The 25,451-nt window shown below is 36.7% G+C and overlaps 2 protein-coding genes across 5 annotated transcripts in view; both read left to right on the forward strand.

Moving 5' to 3' along the window:
• The window catches only part of LOC127833388 (histone-lysine N-methyltransferase PRDM9-like), a 50,709-nt gene extending 40,890 nt beyond the window's left edge, over positions 1 to 9,819 (forward strand). The window contains exon 10 of the mRNA XM_052358613.1: positions 8,633 to 9,819. Within this exon, the coding sequence (XP_052214573.1) occupies positions 8,633 to 9,043 (411 nt within the window). The 3' untranslated portion in view covers positions 9,044 to 9,819. The remainder of the gene's footprint in view (positions 1 to 8,632) is intronic.
• The window catches only part of LOC127833392 (monocarboxylate transporter 2-like), a 33,875-nt gene continuing 13,240 nt past the window's right edge, over positions 4,817 to 25,451 (forward strand). For 2 of the 4 annotated variants that reach the window (XM_052358620.1, XM_052358616.1), the window contains exons 1-4: positions 16,640 to 17,007; positions 20,352 to 20,541; positions 21,329 to 21,455; positions 24,150 to 24,292. In XM_052358620.1, the coding sequence (XP_052214580.1) occupies positions 16,926 to 17,007; positions 20,352 to 20,541; positions 21,329 to 21,455; positions 24,150 to 24,292 (542 nt within the window). In that variant the 5' untranslated portion in view covers positions 16,640 to 16,925. Of the gene's footprint in view, positions 4,929 to 16,639; positions 17,008 to 20,351; positions 20,542 to 21,328; positions 21,456 to 24,149; positions 24,293 to 25,451 lie in introns of those variants that run through there. The other 2 variants (XM_052358619.1, XM_052358618.1) reach the window with 2 other exon arrangements.

Below are 25,451 nucleotides of genomic sequence, written 5' to 3' on the forward strand. Positions count from 1 at the left end.
AACAAGTAAGTTATCTTGACCTAGGTTATCTTGACCTGGCACCACCCGTCGCGAAATAATCAAGTGTTATTCATTGAAACGGATAAATATTTTTTTAAATCTATAATATCGTTAAACTTTGTCACACGGAACATTTTTACTTTTTTCGTTCAAGCTTCATTGTCAACATGAACTATATTTATTGTTATCTTTACAAATAAAACTCATTTCAATTCATACATACTTCAATATTTTTAGACAGCCATTGTGATTTTCGTGAGCTGAAGTTTGTAATAAACACAGCCAATATGTTAGCCCCGAAGATACTTCTCATTACTGTTGCCAACAGAGCCATTGGTCTGGAGTTAGTCAAACAGTTCCTTCTGCTCAAGTCGCCACCAAAGCATCTGTTCGCTTGTTGCAGACAGCCGGAACAGCACGGGTACATTTATATATGAGCATTCTTTAATATTTCAGTATTTTTTGGAGAGAGAGAGGAGAGAGAGAGAGAGAGATAGAGGAGAATGGAAAAGGAGAGAGAGCAGAGGGAGAGGAGAGAGAGAGAGAGGCGAGAGAGAGGAGAGAGAGGAGAGAGAGAGAGAGAGAGAGAGACAGAGGAAAAGAGAGAGAGACAGAGAGAGAGAGATAGAGAGAGCACACAGAGAGACACAGAGAGAGAGAGCCACAGAGAGAGAGGAGAAGAGAGCGAGAGAGCTACGAGAGCCGTCTAGAGAGAGAGAGAGAGAGAGCGAGAGAGAGAGAGAAGAGGACGAGAGAGAAGAGACAGAGACAGAGACAGAGAGAGACAGAGACAGAGACAGAGAGAGACAGAGAGAGAGAGAGAGAGAAGAGATAGAGAGAGAGAGAGAGAGAGAGAGAGAGAGAGAGAGAGAGAGAGAGACAGAGACAGAGACAGAGACAGAGACAGAGACAGACAGAGAGAGAGAAGAAAGAGAAAGAGGACTTGAAGAGCGAGCAACTATTCCGTCCAGATACTGCATATGTGACAGATTTAATGCGAAATGCTAGTATACAGTAGTTAAAGCAAATTCAATCTTCTGTTATAGAATCATGGAAGAGCAAACAAAGTCAGGCCATGGTTGAAGCGACCGGATTCGGTATCAATGCCGTCGTTGCTACCATGTAAATTGTAAGAGAGAGTTGGACCCCGATACCTAATCATGGACCATTTCCTGCGTCAGCACCTTTTGCTGGATCAGGCGCCATCATTCCACTGCAAGCTCTGCCTGTTGGCTGCTTTCAGTTGGAGGATTTGCAGCGGCATGTAAAACACTTTCCTCGGCAGAGGATGTTGCTGCGAGAGAAGGGAGGGAGGATAGTGAAAGCTATCTTATAAGGAATCCCAACCCATACATCGTTGGACCACGAGATGTAGCTCCAGTGGCAGACGACACTCTATCACGGAATAGTAGACATCGTATTCCCATAAAGGTTAGATTTTCTTGACAATATGATTGAGGCACAGCAATCTGGGCAAAGATCTAACACCCCTGACATGTCGGCGCAAGGCTTGAAACCCCAAAGCCAAAGACAAATACACCATCACTGGTCAACTACACGGCACCATCTCCAGCAATTCTGGACAGCCTCCAAACTATTGAGGAGTGTAGACAATTGAAGGGGAAAAAGTCAGTTTCTTCCTCATCATCATCTTCATCCTCTACCGCAAGACCTCATGTGAAGGCTGTCGTGGTATGTTGAAGGAACTGGACAGCATAAAGGGCATGCTGCGAGGAATTAAAAGCCAACTGGAGACACAGGGCAACACTAACCAGCAGTTGACCATGACTATGGTCAATCTCGCAGGAGCCATCAGTTATCTGCGTGCACAGCCATCCCAGATGCCTCCTGCTGTCCCCATGACACAGTCCACTATGCAAACAGAGGTCCCACAATAGAGAGTCGACGATGGAATTAAGGAGCGCAATCGCCATCAAGACCACAAGGAAAACAGACGACCACAGTGGCGCAAGGAAAACGGCAACCACTACAACCACCGGGAACGCAGTCCATTGTACCGGAAATAAAAGTGTGTTAATGCTGTAAATGAACATTTATCACAGTGTTTATAGTTACACCACAGTCAGTGTAAAGGCATAATTAAATAGCATCACAGTTATTTATAAATAATAATACAACTTAACTTTGTAGGATTTAATCACAGACATTGCTATATACAACACTAATATGTTATGTATTTGGATCCTGTGCTATTAATAAATGATCTATTTTATATCTGGGAGATAATAAGTACTGTAATTGTATTGTGAATTTAAAGGGATCTTTTCACGCTTTGGTAAATTGACAAAATTGAAAAAAGTTGTTTCAGATTCGCAAATTTTCGTTTTAGTTATGATATTTGTGAGGAAACAGTTATACTGAACATTTACCATGGTCTAATATAGCCATTATATGCATCTTTTGACGATTTTAAAACCTAAAAATTATAAAGCGTTGCAACGCGAAACGATTGAATAATTTGGAGAGTTCTGTTTTTGTCGTTAAATTTTGTGAAACTACGAAGATTGCTTATATAAGGTATAAAATACGTCAAATATGTGTACTCGGCGGAATAGCTCAGTAGGCTAAAGCGTTTTTACTTCAGGACTCTGGCAGGACTCCAGGGGTCACTGGTTCGAAACCTGGTCCGGGCAATGTTCTTTTCCTTTTTTTAATTTTATTCTTGATTTTTTACTGGAGCTTTTACGATCCAATGTTTACATTTATCAATATAAAGCATTTAATGAATAAGTTAAAAAATGCCAAAATCTGTGAAAAGGCCCCTTTAACACAAGCCTTTCTTTCTTGAAAATATCTAATATTGTCTATACTAAATTTAAAGATGCACGCATATTCTTGTACTTAAATAAACATGTACGCTGCTACGTGTTGCGTGTTATGTTAAATCTCATGAAAGATACATGTTAAAGTTTACTTGTTCTTGCATTAAAACGCCATATTCCCCCTGACGATCACAATGGGTTTTCCTGCCCTGGAGACTTGTTGGAAAAACCTAACGTTGTCCATCCTTCTGAAGCCTTGGCGCTGGTTCTGATATGATAAATAAAAGTTTATTTCATTTCACTCTTGCTCGTTTCCGTATCTTTGTCATCATCATCATCATCATCATCATCATCAGCAGCAGCAGCATCATCATCATCATCATCATCATCATCATCGTCATCATCATCATCATCATCATCATCATCATCATCATCATCATCATCATCATCATCATCATCATCATCATCATCATCATCATCATCATCAGGCTCCTAAGTTCGATCAGTTTTTTATGACGTATTTTCGAATACCAGCACTTACATTACGCGCCAGCCTTCCTGCGAAAACTCATAACAGAAGTCGTAATTCCGTCAACCTCTCGTAAAAATGCGGTTTAAACAGGTCTTTATGAAAACAAAGCTAAAATTATGTCAATTATTGATACCTCATTTTTCATGCATTTATCGCACTTATATTCTTTAAATCACCATTAAATTCATAAAAAATACTCTTTTCTAAATTGCCAGGGACGCTGCAGTATTCAGGGGAGGTAAGACAATTTTCCGTAAATAAGCGCTTTGTTTACCTGCGGCTCATAAGGGGGCATTCATAAATTAGATCAGCGCATTACATTTTAAGATAATAGATGTAAATTTAGACGTTTATTGTTAAATTTAAGAAATTTACTGCAGCGCAATTTCCACGAAAAACTGGCTTTAGAAGGGATGAGACATTCCTATGTCCACATTGTGTTTAGGAAAAAATATCGTATTATAATGTAAATATGTTTGGTAATTTTACAAATGTGTGTTTATGAGTGTTTAATGTTCTTTTCTGTTACCTTCTTAATTGTAAGTTGTTGTTAATTTAAATAAATATTTAAGACACACATTACAATAATCTTCAAAATATATGAATAAACATTCTATTGTAAAAAATCAACATTAGAATGTCTCGCTCCTAGCTTAAGTATTCGTGTGAGCAAATAACTTTTTATCTACCCCATGTGAGCCCCATTTGCGACGTCATTAAGACAGCTGGTCGAACTTAGAAGTGCTTCTCAGTGACGTATATCCTGTGGGGTAACAGATAGTTTTTAACCGTTTACGACCGTTTTGTTTGTTTATATTTCATTTTTTGGCAGATTTGGATACAGTATTGAATACTCTGTCTAAATACCATAGCAAGTTTTCAGTAATCGTTGTTAATGTCGAGCATGCGCAGAGACAAAGTTTAAACTTTGTATATATATATATATATATATATATATATATAGATATATATATATATATATATATATATATATATATATATATATATATATATATATATATATATATATATATATATATATATATATATATATATATATATATATATATACACACACACAATTTGCATAGATTTTATGTTACACATCAATTTAACCTGACTTCATTAAAAAAATAAAGACATTCAATATGAAAATCGTGTGAAACAAAATTCTGTACTTGTCGGAAGATTTATAAAAAAGCATACCAATACCAGCTTTACTGATTCAATTTCGGTATGGATTTTGCTTTCAGAGTTGGTGTTGTGTAGCCTCAGAGCGGAGTTCTGGTCGGTTCGCTGATAAAAGTTATATGACTTTGGAGTTACTGAAATTAAAATGCCAACTAAAATCATATAAAAATTAACTCGATCTGAACATAACACATGCACGGAGTGTATTTTTATTCGTAGAACGATCCGTATATCAAACAATAAAAGAAAAAGCAATTTAAAAGCCGTTATCTGTTCATATCTGCATGTTTCAGTAATATACTCTAATATGAGGCATATACGCATTTTAGTCGTACCCGGAAGAAAATGTTGAAGTTGACCGACGTATTTAGTCTTTGTTTAATGACAATGACATGTCTTTCAAATTAGATGCATTGGTATTAAGATATGGTTTTTGTGGATAGATGTTTGTAGTGAACTGCATACATAGTGTTTTGTATTTCTGGAATGATTTAACGTGTTTCCAAGTTACATGTTTTGGCGACTTTAAAAAATAGCAGCTGTTGGGTATTTACCGGTAAAAGTTTATTTTATAACCATGTAATTTAATAAAAATTTGGACAATATTGTGTACAAAGCATTAATATGATTATAGGTGCTACCTAATTTACGGGCAAAAGTTTTTTTGATAACCATGTATTTTAAATAATACGATTATAGGTGCTACCTAATTTACGGGCAAAAGCTTTTTAAGTTTTGTTGATGATAACCATGTATTTTTAATAAATATATGGACATGATTGTGTTCAAAATATTATAATTGTTGCAATAATTAAGTAATGCATACAAAAAATCAATCTTTAAACGAGTTACATGTTCCAAGCTTAAAGATCTAGCATCTTATATATTTTTTGTTTTCTAGCCACAGGAATTTATAGCTGGTTCGGTGTCTGTGGTATAGTGGATGGGGTGTCTGCTAACTGGCTTAGTCACTGGGAGGTCTCTGTATTGATCCCTTAAGTGGGAGCATTCTTTAGATAACCCTAAAGACATACTATGGCGTACCATTTGGGTTGTAAGTCAAGAAGACCTACAAGTTAAAAAGAGAAATGTACGTCGAAGCACATTAATTGTACGTCGACATAAATATAAAAAAAATACACTTCGAAGTATATATTTGTACGTCAAAGTACAATTTGTACTTCGACATACATGTTTGTACTTCTACGTACACATTTTCTGAACAGCCAATCAAAACACTAGTCTCTTGAGCCGCTTTTCCTTCAGATTTATTCATAATAAATGTTTAAAATATCTTTTTTAATTGAGGACAAAATGAATAAAAATATCAGAATGGCAAAAAAAGAACACATAGAAGTTTCAAAAATTTAATGCATTAAAATAGATTACATGTATATACAAATTTGAAGAAGATTCAATTGTTACCTTTTTAAAATTAAAATTATTCAGCATATTGTGAGTATTTTTTGATCATGCGGGGCGGAGTATCACGACCGTCCAGCGCATAACTGTGTAGGAAATTCCCAACTGTAACCAAACAGTTACCAAGCATTAACGGGATAAATAATGTATTATAACCTCCCCGTTGGTCGTATTTTGTGATAACAATAACTTGCATTAGTCAGAGGTTAATTCCGCCACGCCAGGTCAATTAATACGCACAATATCTATGAGTTAGCGGTTGATAGTCGCATAATTTGGTATAAATAATAATAATAATAATGTTTAATAAAAACGCATAATATCAATGAGTAAGCGGTCGATGGTCGCATAATTCGGTATAAATAATAATAATAATGTCAAATATCTCTAAAAGCAACAGATGTAAGGTGTCTTTTGATTGGCTAACACTCAAGGGTCGGTGAAAATTGTACGTCAAAGTACATTTCTCGTTCTACCTAGTAGGTCTTGTAGACTTTCGACGTCATGGTACGTCATATAGACACTAAGTACTGGTCCTACCCAGGAAACAGTTTGTTTCATCAAATGTCTCAATTCAACTTGACAGCTTGCTAAAGCAGTTGCATTTAGCATACAGTACACTGATTTAACATAATCAAAATCATGTGATGTGTCAAATCAATTTTGATTGACAAATTTGACAGGATTTTTTTTAATCCAATAAGTTTTAGACTGTCAAATAACACACACTACGTATTGAAAGCCATACCTGGAGCTTTCGTCTGAATATCACTGACTTCATCAGAAGAACGATTTCTACTGTTGGCAAACGTTAACGCCACTAATTGTCTTCTTATTTATTATCAATGTATAATTATGTGTAACAGCATAAAAACACACTTGTTTCGCAATTAAAATATTTAATAAATACAGATATCTTGCAGGTTTCTAATTTTCTTTCGCAAACTATTGTTGAATAGTTTAAATTTTGTCGCCACTAAAAAACTAGCCATTGTGTAGCAATTCTAAAATCAATGTCTAAACTGCATACACTTAGCTCTATAGTTACAATTGGAATGCAAATATAAGAATGCATCATGTTATATCATTCATATTTTTATTTGAACATTCAAATAACACATAACACAGTACATATATAAAAAGGTATGTGGTATTGTGTGGAGATACAAAACACTTCACATCATTTATTTGCACATAAAATAATAGTTACAAAATAAGTAATACTAAAACACTGTCATCAACCTACAGTACAAGAATATTTACGTATATGAAATTACAAAGTGATGTTCTTTTATTACCTTTTACAAAATTAGCATTGCTGCTTTTGTACTAGCCATAAAACATTTATCATGGATTAACAAGTAACAACCAATGTATTAATTACACAATAGAATAGAAATCACATTAAATGCATTATGCTATAATGCATTTACTAAACAAGCTATTTGCTACTGTTTAGAATTACACTACTGTTTAGAATCACACTATCTTACTAAAATGATCACAACAGGTACTTAGTGCTTTTACTTACTTGTGGTAAGTTTTGTATAACTTGTTTGACATTTATTGGCGGACACTTTTCGATAAACAGACTAAATATGGATGGGAACTTAAATAGTTTTTCAGCATAATTGCCTTCAAATTGTTAATTTAACAAACCTTTGACATTGTTTGCACATCTGATCTTATTATGGCATTTATGCCATAGCTGAATTTTGTTTATAGATAGACAGATATAGACTTTTCAAAGTTCTATAAAAGTTCACACATGTCTCTTCCAAGTAAACCAACAGAACCAATAAAGATCACCACAGATAATAACTGTGTGTTTAGCTTGGAAATTTTGATAGTTCAGGAATCCCTCCTTTGTTGATTTCTGTAAACAAAAACTGTCTGGAACAGGGATGACTACACCAGAGAACTTAGCCTCATCAGATACAATAACTTGCTGTTCAGACCTAAAATGTCAAAGGAAAACGTTTGATGTCTGAGAATTTAGAATTAATAGAGTGTCCTGAATATCATGCTAAAATTGTTATTTTCAGAAATTTACCAATGTGTGTACTACAAGACAGCATTTACAAGTGCAGTTCCCTCTGCGCGTCATTTGAGGACAATGCATGGTGATAAACTGACATCCAATTATTTACAAGGTCTGGACCAGTGGCCTCTAGAAAATGATCATAAATATCTTCAAAAGTATTCAAAACATTTACATCTCACAACCAGAAACACAAAGTTCAACAGTATATTAAATGTTGAACAAAATAAAAGTGACATTTCACAAAGTCTTTGTGATAAACAAGTAAAAAGTGCAATTTTACAGAAGAAAAGCATAGATAATATGGATGAAAATGAGACCAATGACGTGTGTAATTTAACTAGTAGTAGCAGTAGTCACATGAACACGCACATGATGATATATACAGGAGAGAAACCATATACGTGTGAGGTGTGTGGTTATGCATGTAACTATATAGGTGACTTGAAGAAACACATGAGCATACATACAGGAGAGAGACAGTACAAGTGTGAGGTATGTAGTTATGCATTTAATCAGAGTGGTCACTTGAAGAGACACATGATGATACATTCAGAAGTGAAACCATATAAGTGTGAGGCGTGTAGTTATGAATGTAAGTATAGTGGTTCCTTGAAGAAGCACATGTTAATACATACAGGAGAGAAACCATATAAGTGTGAGGTGTGTAGTTATGAAAGTAAATTGAGTTTTACCTTGAAGACACACATGAGGATACATACAGGAGAAAACCCATATAAGTGTGAGGTGTGTAGTTATGAATGTAACCTGAGTGGTATCTTGAAGACACACATGCGGATACATACAGGAGAGAAGCCATATAAGTGTGAGATGTGTAGCTATGAATGTAACAGGATCGATGCATTGAAGACACACATGAGGATACATACAGGAGAGAAACAATATAAGTGTGCGGTGTGTAGTTATGAATGTTATCATAGCGGTACCTTTAAGACACACATGATGATACATACGGGAGAAAAACCATATAAGTGTGAGGTGTGTGGTTATGAATGTAACCGGAGTGGTACCTTGAAGACACACATGTGGATACATACAGGAGAGAAACCATAAAAGTGTGAGATGTGTAGTTATAAATTTTACCAGAGTGGTCACTTGAAGAGACACATGAAAATACATACAGGAGAGATCTAATACTGTATACGTGTGAAGTGTGTAGTTATGAATATAACCATAGTGGTACCTTGAAGACACACACGAGGATACATACAGGAGATAAACCATATAAGTGTGAGGTGTGTAGTTATAAAATGTTACCAGAGTTGTTCCTTAAAGAGACACATGAGAAAGCTTACAGGAGAGAAACCATTTAAGTGTGAGGTGTGAAGTTATGAATGTAACCATAGTGGTACCTTGAAGACAAACATTATGATCCATACAGGAGAGACTGTACAAGTGTGAGGTGTGTGGTTATGAATGTAACCAGAGTTTTACGTTGAAGACACACACGAGGATACATACCGTAGAAAAACCGTTTAAGTGTAAGGTGGGTAGTTATGAATGTTACCTGACTTTTACCTTGAAGACACACTTTAGGATACATACAGGAGAGAAACCATATAAGTGTGAGGTGTGTAGTTATAAATGAAACCATAGTAGTACATTGTAGATACACATGAGGAAACACAAAGGAGAGAAACCATATTAGTGTTAGATATGTGGTCATGAATGTTACCAGAATGGTACCTTGAAGAGACACATGAGAATACATACAGCAGAGAGACTGTACAAGTGTAAGGTGTGTGCTTATTCGTGTTACCATAGTGGAACCTTGAAGTCACACATGAGGATACATACAGGAGAGAAACCATATAATTGTGAGGGGTGTAGTTATGAATGTAACAATATTGGTAACTTTAAGAGAAACATGAGGATACATACAGGACAAGTGTGAGGTGTGTTGTTATGCATTTAACCAGAATGATTTAAACGGTTTTAAAACCTGAAAATTATTAAACGTAGCAACGCAAAACGATTTTATTGTTGTCTTTTTACTGGAGCTTTTTAGAATCAATGTTTACATTTATCAATATAAAGCATTTAACGACAAACTTCAATACATGCCGAAATCTGTGAAAAGTACCCTATAAACTGCCTCTACGGTACCAAACATCAATACCATGCACACACGTTTGGTTTAATGTGCTTTCCCCCTCCAAATGGTTGTACTGATATTAAGTGCCATGAACAAGAACCATAATCCTACACTTTCTAAGTTAAAGAGCTATTGCCTTCTTGTATTTGTACGATGTCCGTCTGTCACAAACTATTCAGAAATATATCTCAGAAACTATATAAGATTGAAAAATTAAACTTCACGTGTGTATATATATCTCACACAGGAGAAGCGCCATGAACACTTAAGACTTTCTATAATAAGAGTTATTTCCGTTTGTTGTTTTTAGCTCATCTATTTTTTGAAAAAAAATGAGCTGTTGTCATCACCTTGGCGTCGGCGTCCGGTTAAGTTTTGCGTTTAGGTTCACTTTTCTCATAAAGTATCAATGCTATTGCATTCAAACTTGGTACACTTACTTACTATCATGAGGGGACTGGGCAGGCAAAGTTAGATAAATCTGGCGTGCATTTTGACAGAAGTATGTGCCATTTTTATACTTAGAAAATAAATTGGAAATGTTGATCAAAGCTATTGCTTTCATACTTGCAACACTTACTATCATAAGGGGACTGTGCAGGCAAAGTTATGTAACTCTGACTGGCATTTTGACGGAATTATGGGCCCTTTATACTTGAAAATTTGGTTAAGTTTTGTGTTTTGGTCCACTTTACCCCTAAAGTATCATATATATTGCTTTCATACTTAGAACACTCGCAAACTATCATAAGGGGACAGTAAAGGACAAGTTGCATAACTCTGGTTGTCATTTTTTTACGGAATTATGGCCCTTTTTTGACTTAGTAACTTTGAATATATGGTTCCATTTTGTGTTTAGATCCGCTTCACTTCTAAAGTATTAACGTAACAATCACGATAAAAAATATCGAATATTTCGTTAAATAAAGCTAACCCATAAAAAGTCAATGTTCCTATTAGCAAAATGAAAAATTTCAACGTTAGATGTTGTCTGGTAGAACTGATTTAACGAGATACAAAATGCTCGTTTTTATTTTTTTGTGGCCACAGATAATTCCATTTATATCTCCCGTGAAATATCCGAACATTTACGGGCGAACACGAGATTGGATACGGTAAGCGTCGGAAGCATGACGTAGCTCTCATGAATAATCATTCTGTGAAATCAAAATGAATTCTGGGTAACTGGAACTTAGCGAATGCGAAAATGGCTTGTATAAATTATGCAAATGAACGCAACCCGAATGAATCCGATCCTGACTTGAAAGCGAAATTAGATTACATCGTGGAACGATATTTAGATATTTAGATGCCTAAAACTTGCCGAATGCTTGTAATATAATGTTTTACATCAATGTTACTTGTTTTAGGGTCTTCCTATTGTAATTAACCATCGTATGGTACTACTTGTTGTCGAATGTTTTAATATAGCATAATACAGTAGCCGTATGTATTGGTGAGCGTGATAGTGATTTTAAGGCTATTGCTTTTAAATTTGAAATACTTTCATGCTAGCATGAGGGTACTGTACCTGACAAGTTGAATTTTACCTTGACCTTTGAATGACATTGATTCTCAAGGTCAAATTATTAAATTTTGCTAAAATTGCCATAACTTCTTTATTTATGATTCGATTGATACTTTGACAAAACAACTCTTACCTGACATACCACAATAGACTCCACCCAAACCATCCCCCCTCCCCGAATCCCCCCCCCGAATCCCCCCTCAATCCCCCCCCCATTATTTTTTTTAATTAAAGATCATTATATAAATGACCACCACACCCTCACACTATACCCCCACCCCCCAAAAAATATTTGTATGCCCCCGGTAGGATGGCATATAGCAGTTGAACTGTCTATCAGTATGTCAGTCTGTCCGTCCGTCCGAGAAAAATACAACATTTGCCATAACTTTTTCACTTTTGAAGATAGCAACTTGATATTTGGCATGCATGTGTATCTAATGGAGCTGCACATTTTGAGTGGTGAAAGGTCAAGGTCATCCTTCAATGTCAAATGCCAAATTTATGGTGTCTGTCCGTCCGAAAACTTTAACATTGGCCATAACTTTTCCAATATTGAAGATAGCAACTTAATATATAGCATGCATGTGTATCTCATGGAACTGAACAATTGAGTGGTATATATATATATATATATATATAAATGAAGAGAAGTGCCATGCACAAGAGCCACAACCCTACGCTTTCGTAAATACGAGTGATTGCTATTTGTTGTTTGCGTATGATATAACTGATACAATATTTAAATATGAAAATGTATGTGTGTATATATACATACATATATCAATGAGGAGACTTGAAATGCATAAAAACCCTGAGGGTTCTTATGTTACAGTTATTAATCCATCTGCTGCATCGAACAACGAAATTTATGTATGATATATCTGCCAAGTGTTTATTAAGGATTTCTCGTTTTGAAGAAATACATACAGATACAAATTTTGATTTATGACTTTTGGTAATTCATATGTTGCAGGTTGTATTATAAGTTACTGAAGTGTGTATGGTAAAAAACATGTATCTGTCATTGTGATTTAATATTTTTCTGTGAATATTTAATAGCAGACTTTCATGGAAACTCCAATCAAGATGGACTTCCTGTTTTCTTACAGTAATGGGAATCAAATTTTGATAATGTCATTTTGGTAAAATTGTTCTTATAGTTTATTGCAAGTATTTATTTACGTATTAATACTTTCTAAGATTATTTGCATGTGTGTAAGCAAAAAATATGTTTATCTCGTCAAAGTGAGTTTATCAAGTTAGTGGTTGTTGCATGTTTTTCTCATTGTAGATTAAAACATTTTTAACTTGAGATTTCATTTCTATAAGATTGTATCAATAGAGTAACAATATTTACCTAGATTATGAACTCTTCACGTAAGTTTAACTTAAAATGCTATCTTGGAGCTTATTGAAATTTGTCACTTATTTGACTTTATAGTTCACAGTATTCATTGGAATTTCAATAAAGAATGCATTATGTAACAGTTCCGATATTGATAAAGTAATCATCGTCTTACGAAAATTGATATTATGTCATATGAGGCCAGAAAAATTCAAGACAAGCCTGAACATTTGCACAGTCTAGTCAGGAGCTACCTTGTCTGCTAGTCAAGCAAGGTTTTGTGGTCTTATAAGCTCCACCCAGACCGCACTTATGCATAGGCCGATCTAGGGGTACTCATATAGCATTTTGGAATGACGCTACTCAATTAATGTAGAAAATGCATTTTAATAAGCATTACATTACGTCTATGAAGTGCTTTAAGGTAGCGCACCTCTAATGATTTCCCGCGATTTCTTCGAAGGTTGAAGAGCCTTCTATTAGGTGCCGTAGCCTAGTGGTTAAGGCGATAGACTAGAAATCTTTTGGGATATTCCCGCGCAGGTTCGAATATTGCCGACGACGTATACTTTTTTGCGACGCGTTTTATTTATTTTCTAACAAAATTTGATTTAATATGGCATATAAGCTATATATATTGTTAAATATGTTGCAATTTTTATGCACATTCTTCAATTATTAAAATTAAAACAACGTTATGGCGAAATTGGGTGATTTACTGTTGAAAATACGAACCATGCATGTTGCATTTTTATTTCAAAAAGTCAACGGTAAATCTGTCTAGTTCTTGGTATTTTTGCTGTATATAGTGTTTCTATAAAAACTAAGTTTAAAATATGACTTAAATGATACTATTTTGAATTTTATGACACTTTGTTTTTAACCGACCCAATTTTTACTTGGCTGAAATCACTTACATTTCATGGCGCTCTTCCATAGATAAAAAAAATTGTAAAAAATAAATATCTGTAAAAGAATACTTATTTCATCTTGTAAAAACTTTAAACACCTTTACAGCATCTGTACACACCAACTGCATGCCCATATTTGGAAATTTGAATGAATTATGGAACTTTTATGTACCCCAGGGGTGAAAATAAACTGGACAAAAGCCGAGAGTGGGGGTGGTTTTGAAAAAATCGGTATATTTTTTTAAAAAGCATGGAAAGCCTACCTACAAATTTGCATGTAGTTCAGTGAAATGATGCTGATTAAGAAAATAATTAAATAGATTATATTTGGATATGTGCCCATTAGAGGTGCGCTACCTGAATGTGCTACAAGTGTTTTAACATGTTCATGTTCTGACAGTTATTAAAAGTGGTGTCTTTTTGAACAAGTTTAAATATTTTGGTACTTGAAAAATGTTTATGTTAATTTAATGTTTAATATTGTTTATTCCCCAAACTTGAGTTCTTAAAATGAAGTGTTCTTAAAGCTAAATAAAAGATAATTTAACCTTTTTATTATTTACTCTCTTTTTAGCTCATTGAGCACAACATGTTAAGGGTCGGCTTTATGATCGCCTTACGCCATAGCTCATGGTCAACATTGCCTAAGTGTGACCACTCAAGACACCATGGGCATCACCCAATCTTCAAATTTGACCGAATTATATCTCGGATAAATTAGAAATTCTGTAACTTGATCAAATTGAAGGAAAAGCTTATTGCCACTCTCAGTGAACGTATCTATTGCCCAATCTTCATGAAACTTTGTTATCAGAACATTCATGGGAAGTATATCTCGGCTGTGTTATGTTGGATCAATTACTAGATCATCAGTTAATTAAATGAAAGAAAAAGACCGTGAACAGAGGCCACATTTATTGACCTTTTTTTATCAAACTCGGTCCGAATTATAACTATCTGAATTTGAAACCTGAACACGTGTGTTTTTTAAATACTTGGTACGGTCATTGTCTAACTTAGTTCTGGTAAACCAGCTAGTCCAGGAAAACGTATATTTAGCTGAATCACCGAGATTTGAATGGCTACTGTTGAAAACACTGTTGAAAACAGCGGACACCAACAACAAAACATACACAAGTTGTTGATGCCTAATGTATTGTGTCTTTGTTTTACACCTCACTCAAATCATCAGGACATACTCGTTTGAAATATGTTTAAACAGAGTGTCCATATCCCCAATATGTATTCTCCAGATACCAATCCATTGCAGGCGATATAAAAGGCCAATAAAAAACAGACAAGGGATTTTAACTGAACCTCGTGAAGTTTGACTGGCTTTGTGCTAGGTTCAACAGACTTGAGTTGAGACTTTATATTCAGGTATTTTGGTATGTTGTAAGACTTCTTTCTTCATCTTGTGGCAGGACTGGTTTCCTTCTTAAGCCTGTGCCTAGGCCAAATAAAGGTCCTTTCCCTCACTTTGAAATGAAATCATTTTGCCAATCTTTCAAGTGTGCATCAGGATATATCTTTCCCTTTTCAGTTGTTTTGATTATTATTCCCCAACATTAATAATTTTCCTTGCAGGTGTGTCTTCCCATGCCTCAGTTTTCTCAATAGATTATTCCACTAACAGGAAGACTATTCCTCGTATTAAGAAAAAAGCTTCATTAACGGATAATATGTGTAGCTTTAATATTTGAAGTACGTAATGGCCTTTTAATCTTTCCATTTTTTTACAGTTTGAATCTTTTTTTGGCCAAATATTTTGTATGCGTCATTGTATGTGAAACTTGACCATTCTTATCAGCATCATTACTGTGGATGCTTTTGTAGTTACGAGTCTATGATGCGATTTCACTGCACAATCCAACTGGACTGATTCAATTACCGTTTCGGCAACATATGCGTTCCATAAGTAGTAAGGCGGACAGGCGGGGTTTCCGCCTGGTATTCGTTTACCCTTCACAGCACAATTACACTGAATATTTCACATTGAAACACGAATAGCTGGCAATTGCATCTAGCATTCACTATTCGTGAGACAGGTAAAAATGGAATGAGTGCTGGGATACACACACCGGGTTCTCACATAACTCAGCCTCACAGACTCAGATGGACCTCATTAACTTGAAATACTTACACTTGAGTGATTTAAGTTCTCAAGCATCACACTGGCATACAGTTTTTCATGTATTTTTGCTTTTACTTCCTAATTGCATACGTGCTATCAGACATATTTCGAGGGACTTTTTAACAGATGGGCAAACAACAAAAACGTCATCGATTCCGAATGAATTATGGATTAAATTAAAACAAGCCAAACAATTATTCTGACATGGAGAAATACAAGTGTTCCAAACATTTTTATTGAGATATAATCATTAAGGAAATCGGAAAAAATAACGCATTTGTAATGCTCCTCATCGATAATTTTACAAAGAGTGTATAACGGACATTGCATTCTAAATACTATTATTTAAATCCTCTTTTCAACTATACCATCTGCACACATTTGAGTTCGTAATAACTTATAGTTATCTAATTGTTTTTATACTAAATATGTTAATAACATGTTGTAGGGTCCGTAATGAGAAAATAAACATTTTGATATCTTGATATGGGTTTACTGCTTGTTTTATTTTACTATGATTTAAAATTATGAAATTATTCGCTGTTTAATTAGAACACGGTACTGTTTATCAACCACGAGGAGATATGTCAACTTTATATACAATTATTTGTTTACATGCATTTATCTAATGAACTGGGGGTCTAGCTGTCGATCGGGTGTTATGTTAAAAGCGATAGAGATATAATGATACCGTGTATACACATTTTAAGTCACACGAGTAACATATACATATGGTGGTTTAGTATTCGTTACATTTAGTGCTTTGCAGTAGTGACCACACGCATTGGGATAAATGTAGTCAGTGGATACTTTTGAATACTTTTATAGTAAATAACACCAATTGTTGCCATAGTAACTATAAAATAGTAATACTGGAACGCAACATATTATATTGCAGGTATATTTGTTGCGCACAAACATGAGCAATCTCGTTGCCATAGTTTCTACACTCGCAGGGAGCGTTCTGGTGCATCTGTGCCTTGGGAGCTACTATATATTTGGTAAGGGCACTTGCTTATTAAAAGACATATATCAGAGCACTATAATGTATCATTAGCCACCGTGCACTGGTCTACTAAACCTCTGCGCAGATTTGACTGGAACCAGCAAAGATGATAAAATCCCTGCCTTTATAACCAACCACGTGATGAAAGCCTAGCCACGTTCTACACTAATTTCACCGATGCATGTATAACTTTTTTTTTTAAATTTAGGTAATTTATTTTTTATTATGAACCTATATTTATAAATTATTTGCAAGAAATAAAAGAAAATGATACTACTTTTCATAAAGTATACATCTAACAAAAAAAATAATATTCCTATCAAATGTGGTAGGATATTTGGTGGCAGAGATTGTATGTGGGAGCATGGGACGACAACTCTGCGTGGAGATTGTGGTCTATTTGGATCCAAATTATTTCTTTGGGTAAATTTATCTGCCTTGGCTCAAAAGTAAATGTTTTCCCAAGACGGATAACAGGGGCAGGTCCACCGTTTTCCCAAGAAGGATAACAGGGGCATGTCCACCGTTATTCCACAGACGGATAACAGGGGCAGGTCCACCGTTTTGCCACAGAAGGATAACAGGAACAGGTCCACCGTTTTTTTTTCTACAGAATGATAACAGGGGCAGGTCCACCGGTTTTCCACAGACGGCTAACAGGAGCAGGTCCACCGTTTTTCCCAGACGGATAACAGGGGCAGGTCCACCGTTTTTCCCAGACGGATAACAGGAGCAGGTCCACCGTTTTTCCACAGACGGATAACAGGGGCAGGTCCACCGTTTTTTCACAGACGGTTACAGGGGCAGGTCCACCGTTTTTCCAAAGACAGATAACAGGAGCAGGTCCACCGTTTTTCTACAGAAGGATAACAGGGGCAGGTCCACCGTTTTTCCACAGACGGATAACGGGCAGGTCCACCGTTATTCCACAGACGGAAAACAGGGGCAGGTCCACCGTTTATCTACAGAAGGATAACAGGGGCAGGTCCACCGTTTTTCCACGGACGGATAACAGGAGCAGGTCCACCGTTTTTTTACAGAAGGATAACAGGGGCAGGTCCACCGTTTTTCTACAGAATGATAACAGGGGCAGGTCCACCGTTTTCCCAAGAAGGATAACAGGGGCAGGTCCACCGTTTTCCCAAGAAGGATAACAGGGGCAGGTCCACCGTTTTTCCACAGACGGATAACAGGAGCAGGTCCACCGTTTTTCCACAGAAGGATAACAGGGGCAGGTCCACCGTTTTCCCAAGAAGGATAACAGGGGCAGGTCCACCGTTTTTCCACAGACGGATAACAGGGGCAGGTCCACCGTTTTTCCACAGACGGATAACAGGAGCAGGTCCACCGTTTTCTAAAGAAGGGTAACAGGGGCAGGTCCACCGTTTTCCCAAGATGGATAACAGGGGCAGGTCCACCGTTTTTCAAAAGAAGAATAGCAATGATAGGTCCACCTTATAAATGCACACGTGTGAGGGTTATGGACAAGCAAACAAACTTTTAAATACACACACGTTTAATATGGGAGGCTGTCCGGTTAGTGCAGTGGTTGGTACGCGCGCTTCTCACCTAGGCGACTGGGGTTCAATCCCCGCTCATGGCGTATCTCAGCTTGGTTTGTGGTCACCATACCGAACAGGTTTTTTAAGGGTACTCCAGTTTCCTACCACTGCACAAAACCGCACCGACATCAAATGCCTTCATAAAAAATTGATAAATATATCCACAGTCCGTCGCATCGTTCGTAAGTCTAGTTAGTGAACTAGGGAGGGGTGCTTGGACACAATCCGGATCATCACATAATGAAGTAGTGAGGCGCTGAAGAACCACACACATGTATTAGGCGAGGGTGTGGGGCTGAGGGTATGGTGCCTGTTGATAAATAAACATTTTAGAGAAACGTTGTAATGGCTTAGGAAATAATGGGTATGAAGTATTTCCATTATACATACTATTATCACAATATCGCTTATTAAACTCCAGACATATTATCTGGAGAGGAATTCTTGTTAACATCCACTGGTCTTTAATTTAAGGAAAGTGTCCGATTGCCTTTAAGGACTCTGAACAAAAATTAAAACTGGAATACCAAGCAAAAATGTACTGACAACATAGAACAGAACAGGACAGAACAGAACATATTTATTTGCGACTACAGCATATAAAGCTCAGCGTCTAAAAGCAATAAAGAAATAATAAATACACATTCGTCAAAATAACAACGTTTTTATGCATTCTATAATGATTTAGGATATGTCTGTTGCGAAGTCCGATACGACATTTTTCGTTTGAGGAGCGATATATAGTACATTCGTTTTCACATGGCTTGTTCTTATTTATATATGTTAAAGTAGTTAAATGGCAAACGAACCGTAATATGTGGTAACCATTGAACCGATCATGGTTGTTCTGCTTTATAATAAACTTAAAAGTACAACACCAGCTTTAATTGAGTCGCATTCTAAGAAAACTGGGCATAATGCATGTGCGTAAAGTGTCATCCCAGATTAGCCTGTGCAGTCCACACAGGCTAATCAGGGACGGCATTTTCCGTGTTTATGACATTTTTCGTTTAAATGAAGTCTCTTCTAAGCAAATATCCACTTTACGCGGAACGTGTCGTCCCTGATTAGCCTGTGCGGACTGCACTTTACGCGCATGCATTATGCCCAGTTTTCTCAGAACAAGACACAATTTATGACATCTGTCCCCTGCTAACTTCATAAATACCCAACCGGACATAGTCATAAATCGAGACATGTAAGGAGCTTTCATGCCAATTAACATAAGTGCGCATGTGATTTCTCTAGCTTCGTTCTATTTAACATTCCTCGGTACTTAACATCACTAGCTTTTATTTAAAGTAATATCACCCGTTAAAGGCTCCTTTTCACAGATTTTGTAATGAATTTAAGTTTGTTATTAAATTCTTTAAATTTGTCAATGTGAACTTTATAGCTCCAGATAAAAACAAGAATACAAATAAAAGAAAGAAAAGTATACATCCTTAAGTGGGCTCAACCCACTGACTCTTCGAGTAAAAAGTATAGCAATTAAACCACTCGGCCGGCTGTGCTCATGTCTTTAAACCTGTATTTACCGGTATTTTTTAAATCGTCAAAAGATGCATATTTTGGATATTTTAATGTTCAGTATTACTGTTTCTCGCAAGTATCATAACAACAACGAAAATGTGCACATCTCAAACATTTTTGTTAAAAAGGACCCGTTAAATTAGATCACTAGTTTGAATTCCAAGGAAAAAATCTCTCGTATATTACATCACGTTTAGTCCAAATACCATTTCGCCGTACAAAACATCACTAGCTTTTATTGCAGGCAACGTATCTCCGTACATGATTTCGTACTTGCGCAACCGGACGAGCGAGCACACATTACGTAACGAGGAGAACATATGGATCCCGACCACAGCGACCGTGTTGTCTTCCGTGGCCACGACTCTTGGAGGTGTCTTGACTGCTAAGGTCGGGGTCAGGATAACGGTCGCCTTGGGCAGTGCCATAATGTGGTACGTCAATGCAACGAGAAGCTATACTAAGACATGAATCAAAGTTTTCATGAGTTATAAACCTTTTTATTTTAGCTCAAATGCATCAAAAACCTCAGATTTTAATGGGTATAACCAGTCGCTGGTGTCTTTAGGTAAGATTTTAGCTATGGATCGAAACTGTCACCTCCTCTCTAACTGCATGGTTTATTGCAAAGTTTTCATTGTGAAATGGGTCTATTTTGGTTGACCGCTATCTACGCTGAATTAGAAATGGCAACCAAACTGTTTTGTTTCTTCACAAACGTAACTGACCAATGAGCGATCTGTTTGGCGTTCTATTGAGTACTTCCTAAAATGTTATTATTCGAAATTCTTCTCACGAAGACTCGTGCTTAAGAATGAGGAGACGCTCACGTGCACGTGCGCACGCGAGGACTTGCACGTGCGCATGTTAAGTTCTGGACGTAAAATCCTTGTACTTTGCGATCGAGAGATCGTTAGAAATCATATTTTACATACCTTTAATCCTTATCGTAAATTTGAGCTTTAAATAAAACGGAGCTTTATTCATGTGCGTAAAATGTCTTCATAGATTAGCCTGTGCAGTTTGCACGAGGGACGATACATTCCGTCTAGTCTGGATTCTTATTGAGAACAGACTTCCTTTTAAAGAAAATTCCATAGAAGCGGAAAGTATCGTCCCTGTTGAACCTGTTCGTTTTGTATACGCTAACCTGGGTCGATATTGTATGCATATGAGTTAAGCCCGGATTTCCCATAGCGAGGCTTCGAGATTTCGTTTCAGCATTGGGGTAGGTCTGACGTATTTCACCCTGCAGATGTCACTTCCATGGGTCTGCGTTACGTACGGCCTCATCAACAACTTTGGCAACTCTCTAGCGTACGGGCCACCCGCTCAAAATGCCGTCGGGGTAAGGCAGGCAATTTAAAGGGATCTTTTCACGGTTTGGTACATTGACAAAATTGAAAAAAGTTGTTTCAGATTCGCAAATTTTCGTTTTAGTTATGATATTTGTGAGGAAACAGTATTACTGAACATTTACCATAGTCCAATATAGTCATTATATGTATCTTTTGACGATTTGAAAACCTAAAAATTATAAAGCGTTGCAACGCGAAACGATTGAATAATTTGGGGAGTTTGTTGTTGTCGTTTAAATTTACGAAACTACGAAGATTGCTTATATAAGGTATAAAATACTTCAACTGTGAATACTCGGCGGAATAGCCGAGAGGGCTAATGCGTTTTTACTTCAGACTAACTCCAGGACTCCGGGGGGGTCACTGGTTCGAGCCCTGGTACCGGCTACAATGTTTTCCTTTTTTTAATTTTATTCTTGATTTTTTAATGGAGCTTTTAAGATCGAATGTTTACATTTATTAATATAAAGCATTTAATGACAAACTTTAAAATATGCCAAAATCTGTGAAAAGGTCCCTTTAATGAGTCACAAGGAAAACCTGGCTTAATGCATGTGCGTAAAGCGCTTCCATGTTTCGTTTAAAGAAGGTATCGTCGTAGCATAAATAAAGTTTAGACGGAAAGTGTCGACCATGATTAGCCTGTGCGCATATGCATTAAACCCCGATTGCCAGAGCAAGGCTAAAATTCTGTTTTCAACAGAGAGAGAGAACACTATAATGTTGTTGTTTGTTTTTGCAAAACAAATACTGAATCTCTTCATTTAAACTAACAATAATGAAGTGCATTTCGTTATGGGCGCTCTTTTAAGATGCCAATTTACGTGTAATTGCCAATATTAATGTGGAAACAGACCTTACAAATATTACAATGTAGAAACCAAATATTTCGTTAAAAAACTATACTTGATACAAATGTTTTATGAAAACATTATAATTTAGCCGTATGAATGTATATCGTATCCCTTTATATTAAATGTATCAAATATAAAGCTGCTTTTTTGTCGCGAAAGAAAACGTAAAGCTCCATTTTATTGTGAAAGAAATTTTTCAGCTAGGTTTACAGGTGTAAATTTTTTATTCTACATTTTTGTTTATTTATTCATCTACATTGGTGATTGACCTCTTCTTCGTGTTTTAATGTGTTCACTTTTCACGCTTGGGATATATTGGGATATATGACTTAATCTTCCATGATCTTGATACAACTGTTGTTTAACTTAATAATAGGAATTTATCGTGTATGCATGATTAAGAATACATGTATTATCTACGCTGTAAATGCACCTGTATAATTTACAAACAAGAAAAGCTTGTATATTTGACAGAATGTATGATTGAACGAGCTCCAAATTATTTGCATACTAAAACTACGAAGACTTGATTAAAAAAACGTATATTATCTAGCTATAACGTTTAGGCGGATCTTATTTGATGCGTTATATTTCCAAGGGAACATAATGTTGTTTGTTTTTTGCTCTTGATAGAGCCTTTATTTGCAATAGAAACCCTCCATGAAAACAAATGGGCACGATATTGATAAAATGATATACAATGTATTTCAAGTAGTATTTGCCACTTTTACAAGATTATCACAATTGCAATGTTTTCACGTGATGTGTAGAAAGACATACGAACAATTGTTGTTAAGCAATAGATGTCCACTCGATTGTCTTTTGGGATTCAAAGAGTATCGTAGTGATTAAACTCACAGACGGCTGGAACGGTTTTATACTCATGACCAGCAACTAAACCCGGCAAGGTTAAACTAATATAGTTTCTGACTTGTGGGTTATAAATTGGGCATCGCTCTGGGAAAACGGGGCTAAATGCATATGCGTTAAGGAAGTTAGGAAGTGTATAACTTGAAACGAAAAACACCATAAAAGCGAAAAGTGGCGTCTGTTGTACCGATTACACTCGTTAATTTTTTTATTTAGATTTTGGAAATTTTCGATAAAAACACACTATATTATACTTTCCTTACGCCGTTCCATGCGCCTTTGTTTAAAAAAGATAGCGACTGCTAAGAAAAAGAAACTTCGTTACCGCTATACATACATAGAATAAGTTGATCTACCATAATCTCGCACGCTTATTGATTTTGAGGTCAACAAATCAAAGGTCAATGTCACATGGAACAGTAGAGTGTTATTCCTTTCCGTATGATATCTAGAGAACGAATGACCCGCGATCATCTCAATGGGTAAGCCTATGATGTGAAATGAAAAAAAAACCTCTATTGATTTTGAGATCAAAGGTCAAGGTCACATGGACTTGTAACATTCCCACCTGAGCGAAATACCAATGTGACGGTCTTTCATCGTCATCATTTCACCGATTATTTATGATTTAACTATATTTGATGTCAACACCGGCACACTATTGCGGCGGGTCTGATGTAAGGCTCGATTGGTCTTTGTCGGCTCAGCTACCATTTAAAACTACCCCGGGTACTTAAGTATATTACAATGGACCGGGGAACGGAAAAATACTAAAAAAGTACCACGGAATATGGCCGGTGATTTAAGCATATTTTCCGTACCCATAATAATTTTAGTATACTTACGAGAACCAGGCGAACAAATAGTAGTACCCGAACCGACACCGACCAATAAGCGTTAGTGGCTGTTCAGTCCGTTAAGAAACGATGTTGAATAATGTTTAAGATTAACTATTTCCAGTGGATCCCCAAGCGGCCTACGTTCGCGGTGGGTCTGATAGTGTGCGGTTTCGGGGGCGGGGCTTTCATCTTTAACCAGGTCGTCACCGCCTTCATCAACCCCGACAACATCTCACCTGACCTCGTGGACAAATATGGCGACAGGTGAGTAACTATCATCCCACCTGACTTCGTGGACATATATGGCGACAGATGAGTTACCTGACCTCGTGGACAGATTTGGCGACAGGTAAGTCAACAACATCTCACCTGACCTCGTGGACAAATATGGCGACAGGTGGTGCGTAACCACCATCACACCTTACCTCGTGGACATATATGGCGACAGGTGAGTCACAAACATTTCACCTGACCTCTGGGAAAAATATGGCGACCGGTGAGTCACCAACATCTTACATGGCCTTGTTGACAAATATGGCGACATGTGAGTCACCTGACCTATTGAACAAAAAAGGCGACATATTAGTCACCAAAACCTCACCTGACCTCGTGGACAAATATGGCGACATTTGAGTAACCTGACCTCTTGGACAAACATGGCGACATGTTTATCACCAACATCTCACCTGACCTCGTGGACATATATGGCGACATATGAGTCACCTGACATCTTGGAAAAATATGGCGACATGTTAGTCATCAACATCTCACCTGACCTCATGGACAAATATGGCGACATGTGAGTCACCTGACCTCTTGGACAAATATGGCGACATGTTAGTCATCAACATCTCACCTGACCTCGTGAAAAAATATGGCGACATGTGAGTCACCTGACCTCTTTGACAAATATGGCGACATGTTAGTCACAAATCGCACCATACCTCGTGGACAAATATGGCGACATGTGAGTCACCTGACCTCTTGGACAAATATGGCTATATGTTAGTCACCAATATCTCACCATACCTCGTGGAAAAAATATGGCGACAGGTGAGACACCAACATCTCACCTGTTATCCATTAACCGCCAAAGGTGTTAGCTTTTTTGTGAGACATCATTAATAGTACTTGCAACCACAACCATACAGCTATTGTGTTACTTTTGCATACATGCACATGTTTTATTGATTGTGTAAACAACATGAACAGTTATTTTGCAATGAATTTGAAAGCTTCTAGTTCTAGAAAAATTTTGAGAAGCACGAGATGCATGTTGCAGGTATTTCACCAACAAAGAAGTGTTGGACCGTGTCCCATACGCATTCCTGTTGCATGTTGCAGGTATTTCACCAACAAAAACGTGTTGGACCGTGTTCCATACGCAATACTGTTGCATGTTGCAGGTATTTCACCAACAAAG

The sequence above is a fragment of the Dreissena polymorpha genome, chromosome 6, assembly GCF_020536995.1.
Source record: "Dreissena polymorpha isolate Duluth1 chromosome 6, UMN_Dpol_1.0, whole genome shotgun sequence".
Classification (NCBI taxonomy): domain Eukaryota; kingdom Metazoa; phylum Mollusca; class Bivalvia; order Myida; family Dreissenidae; genus Dreissena; species Dreissena polymorpha.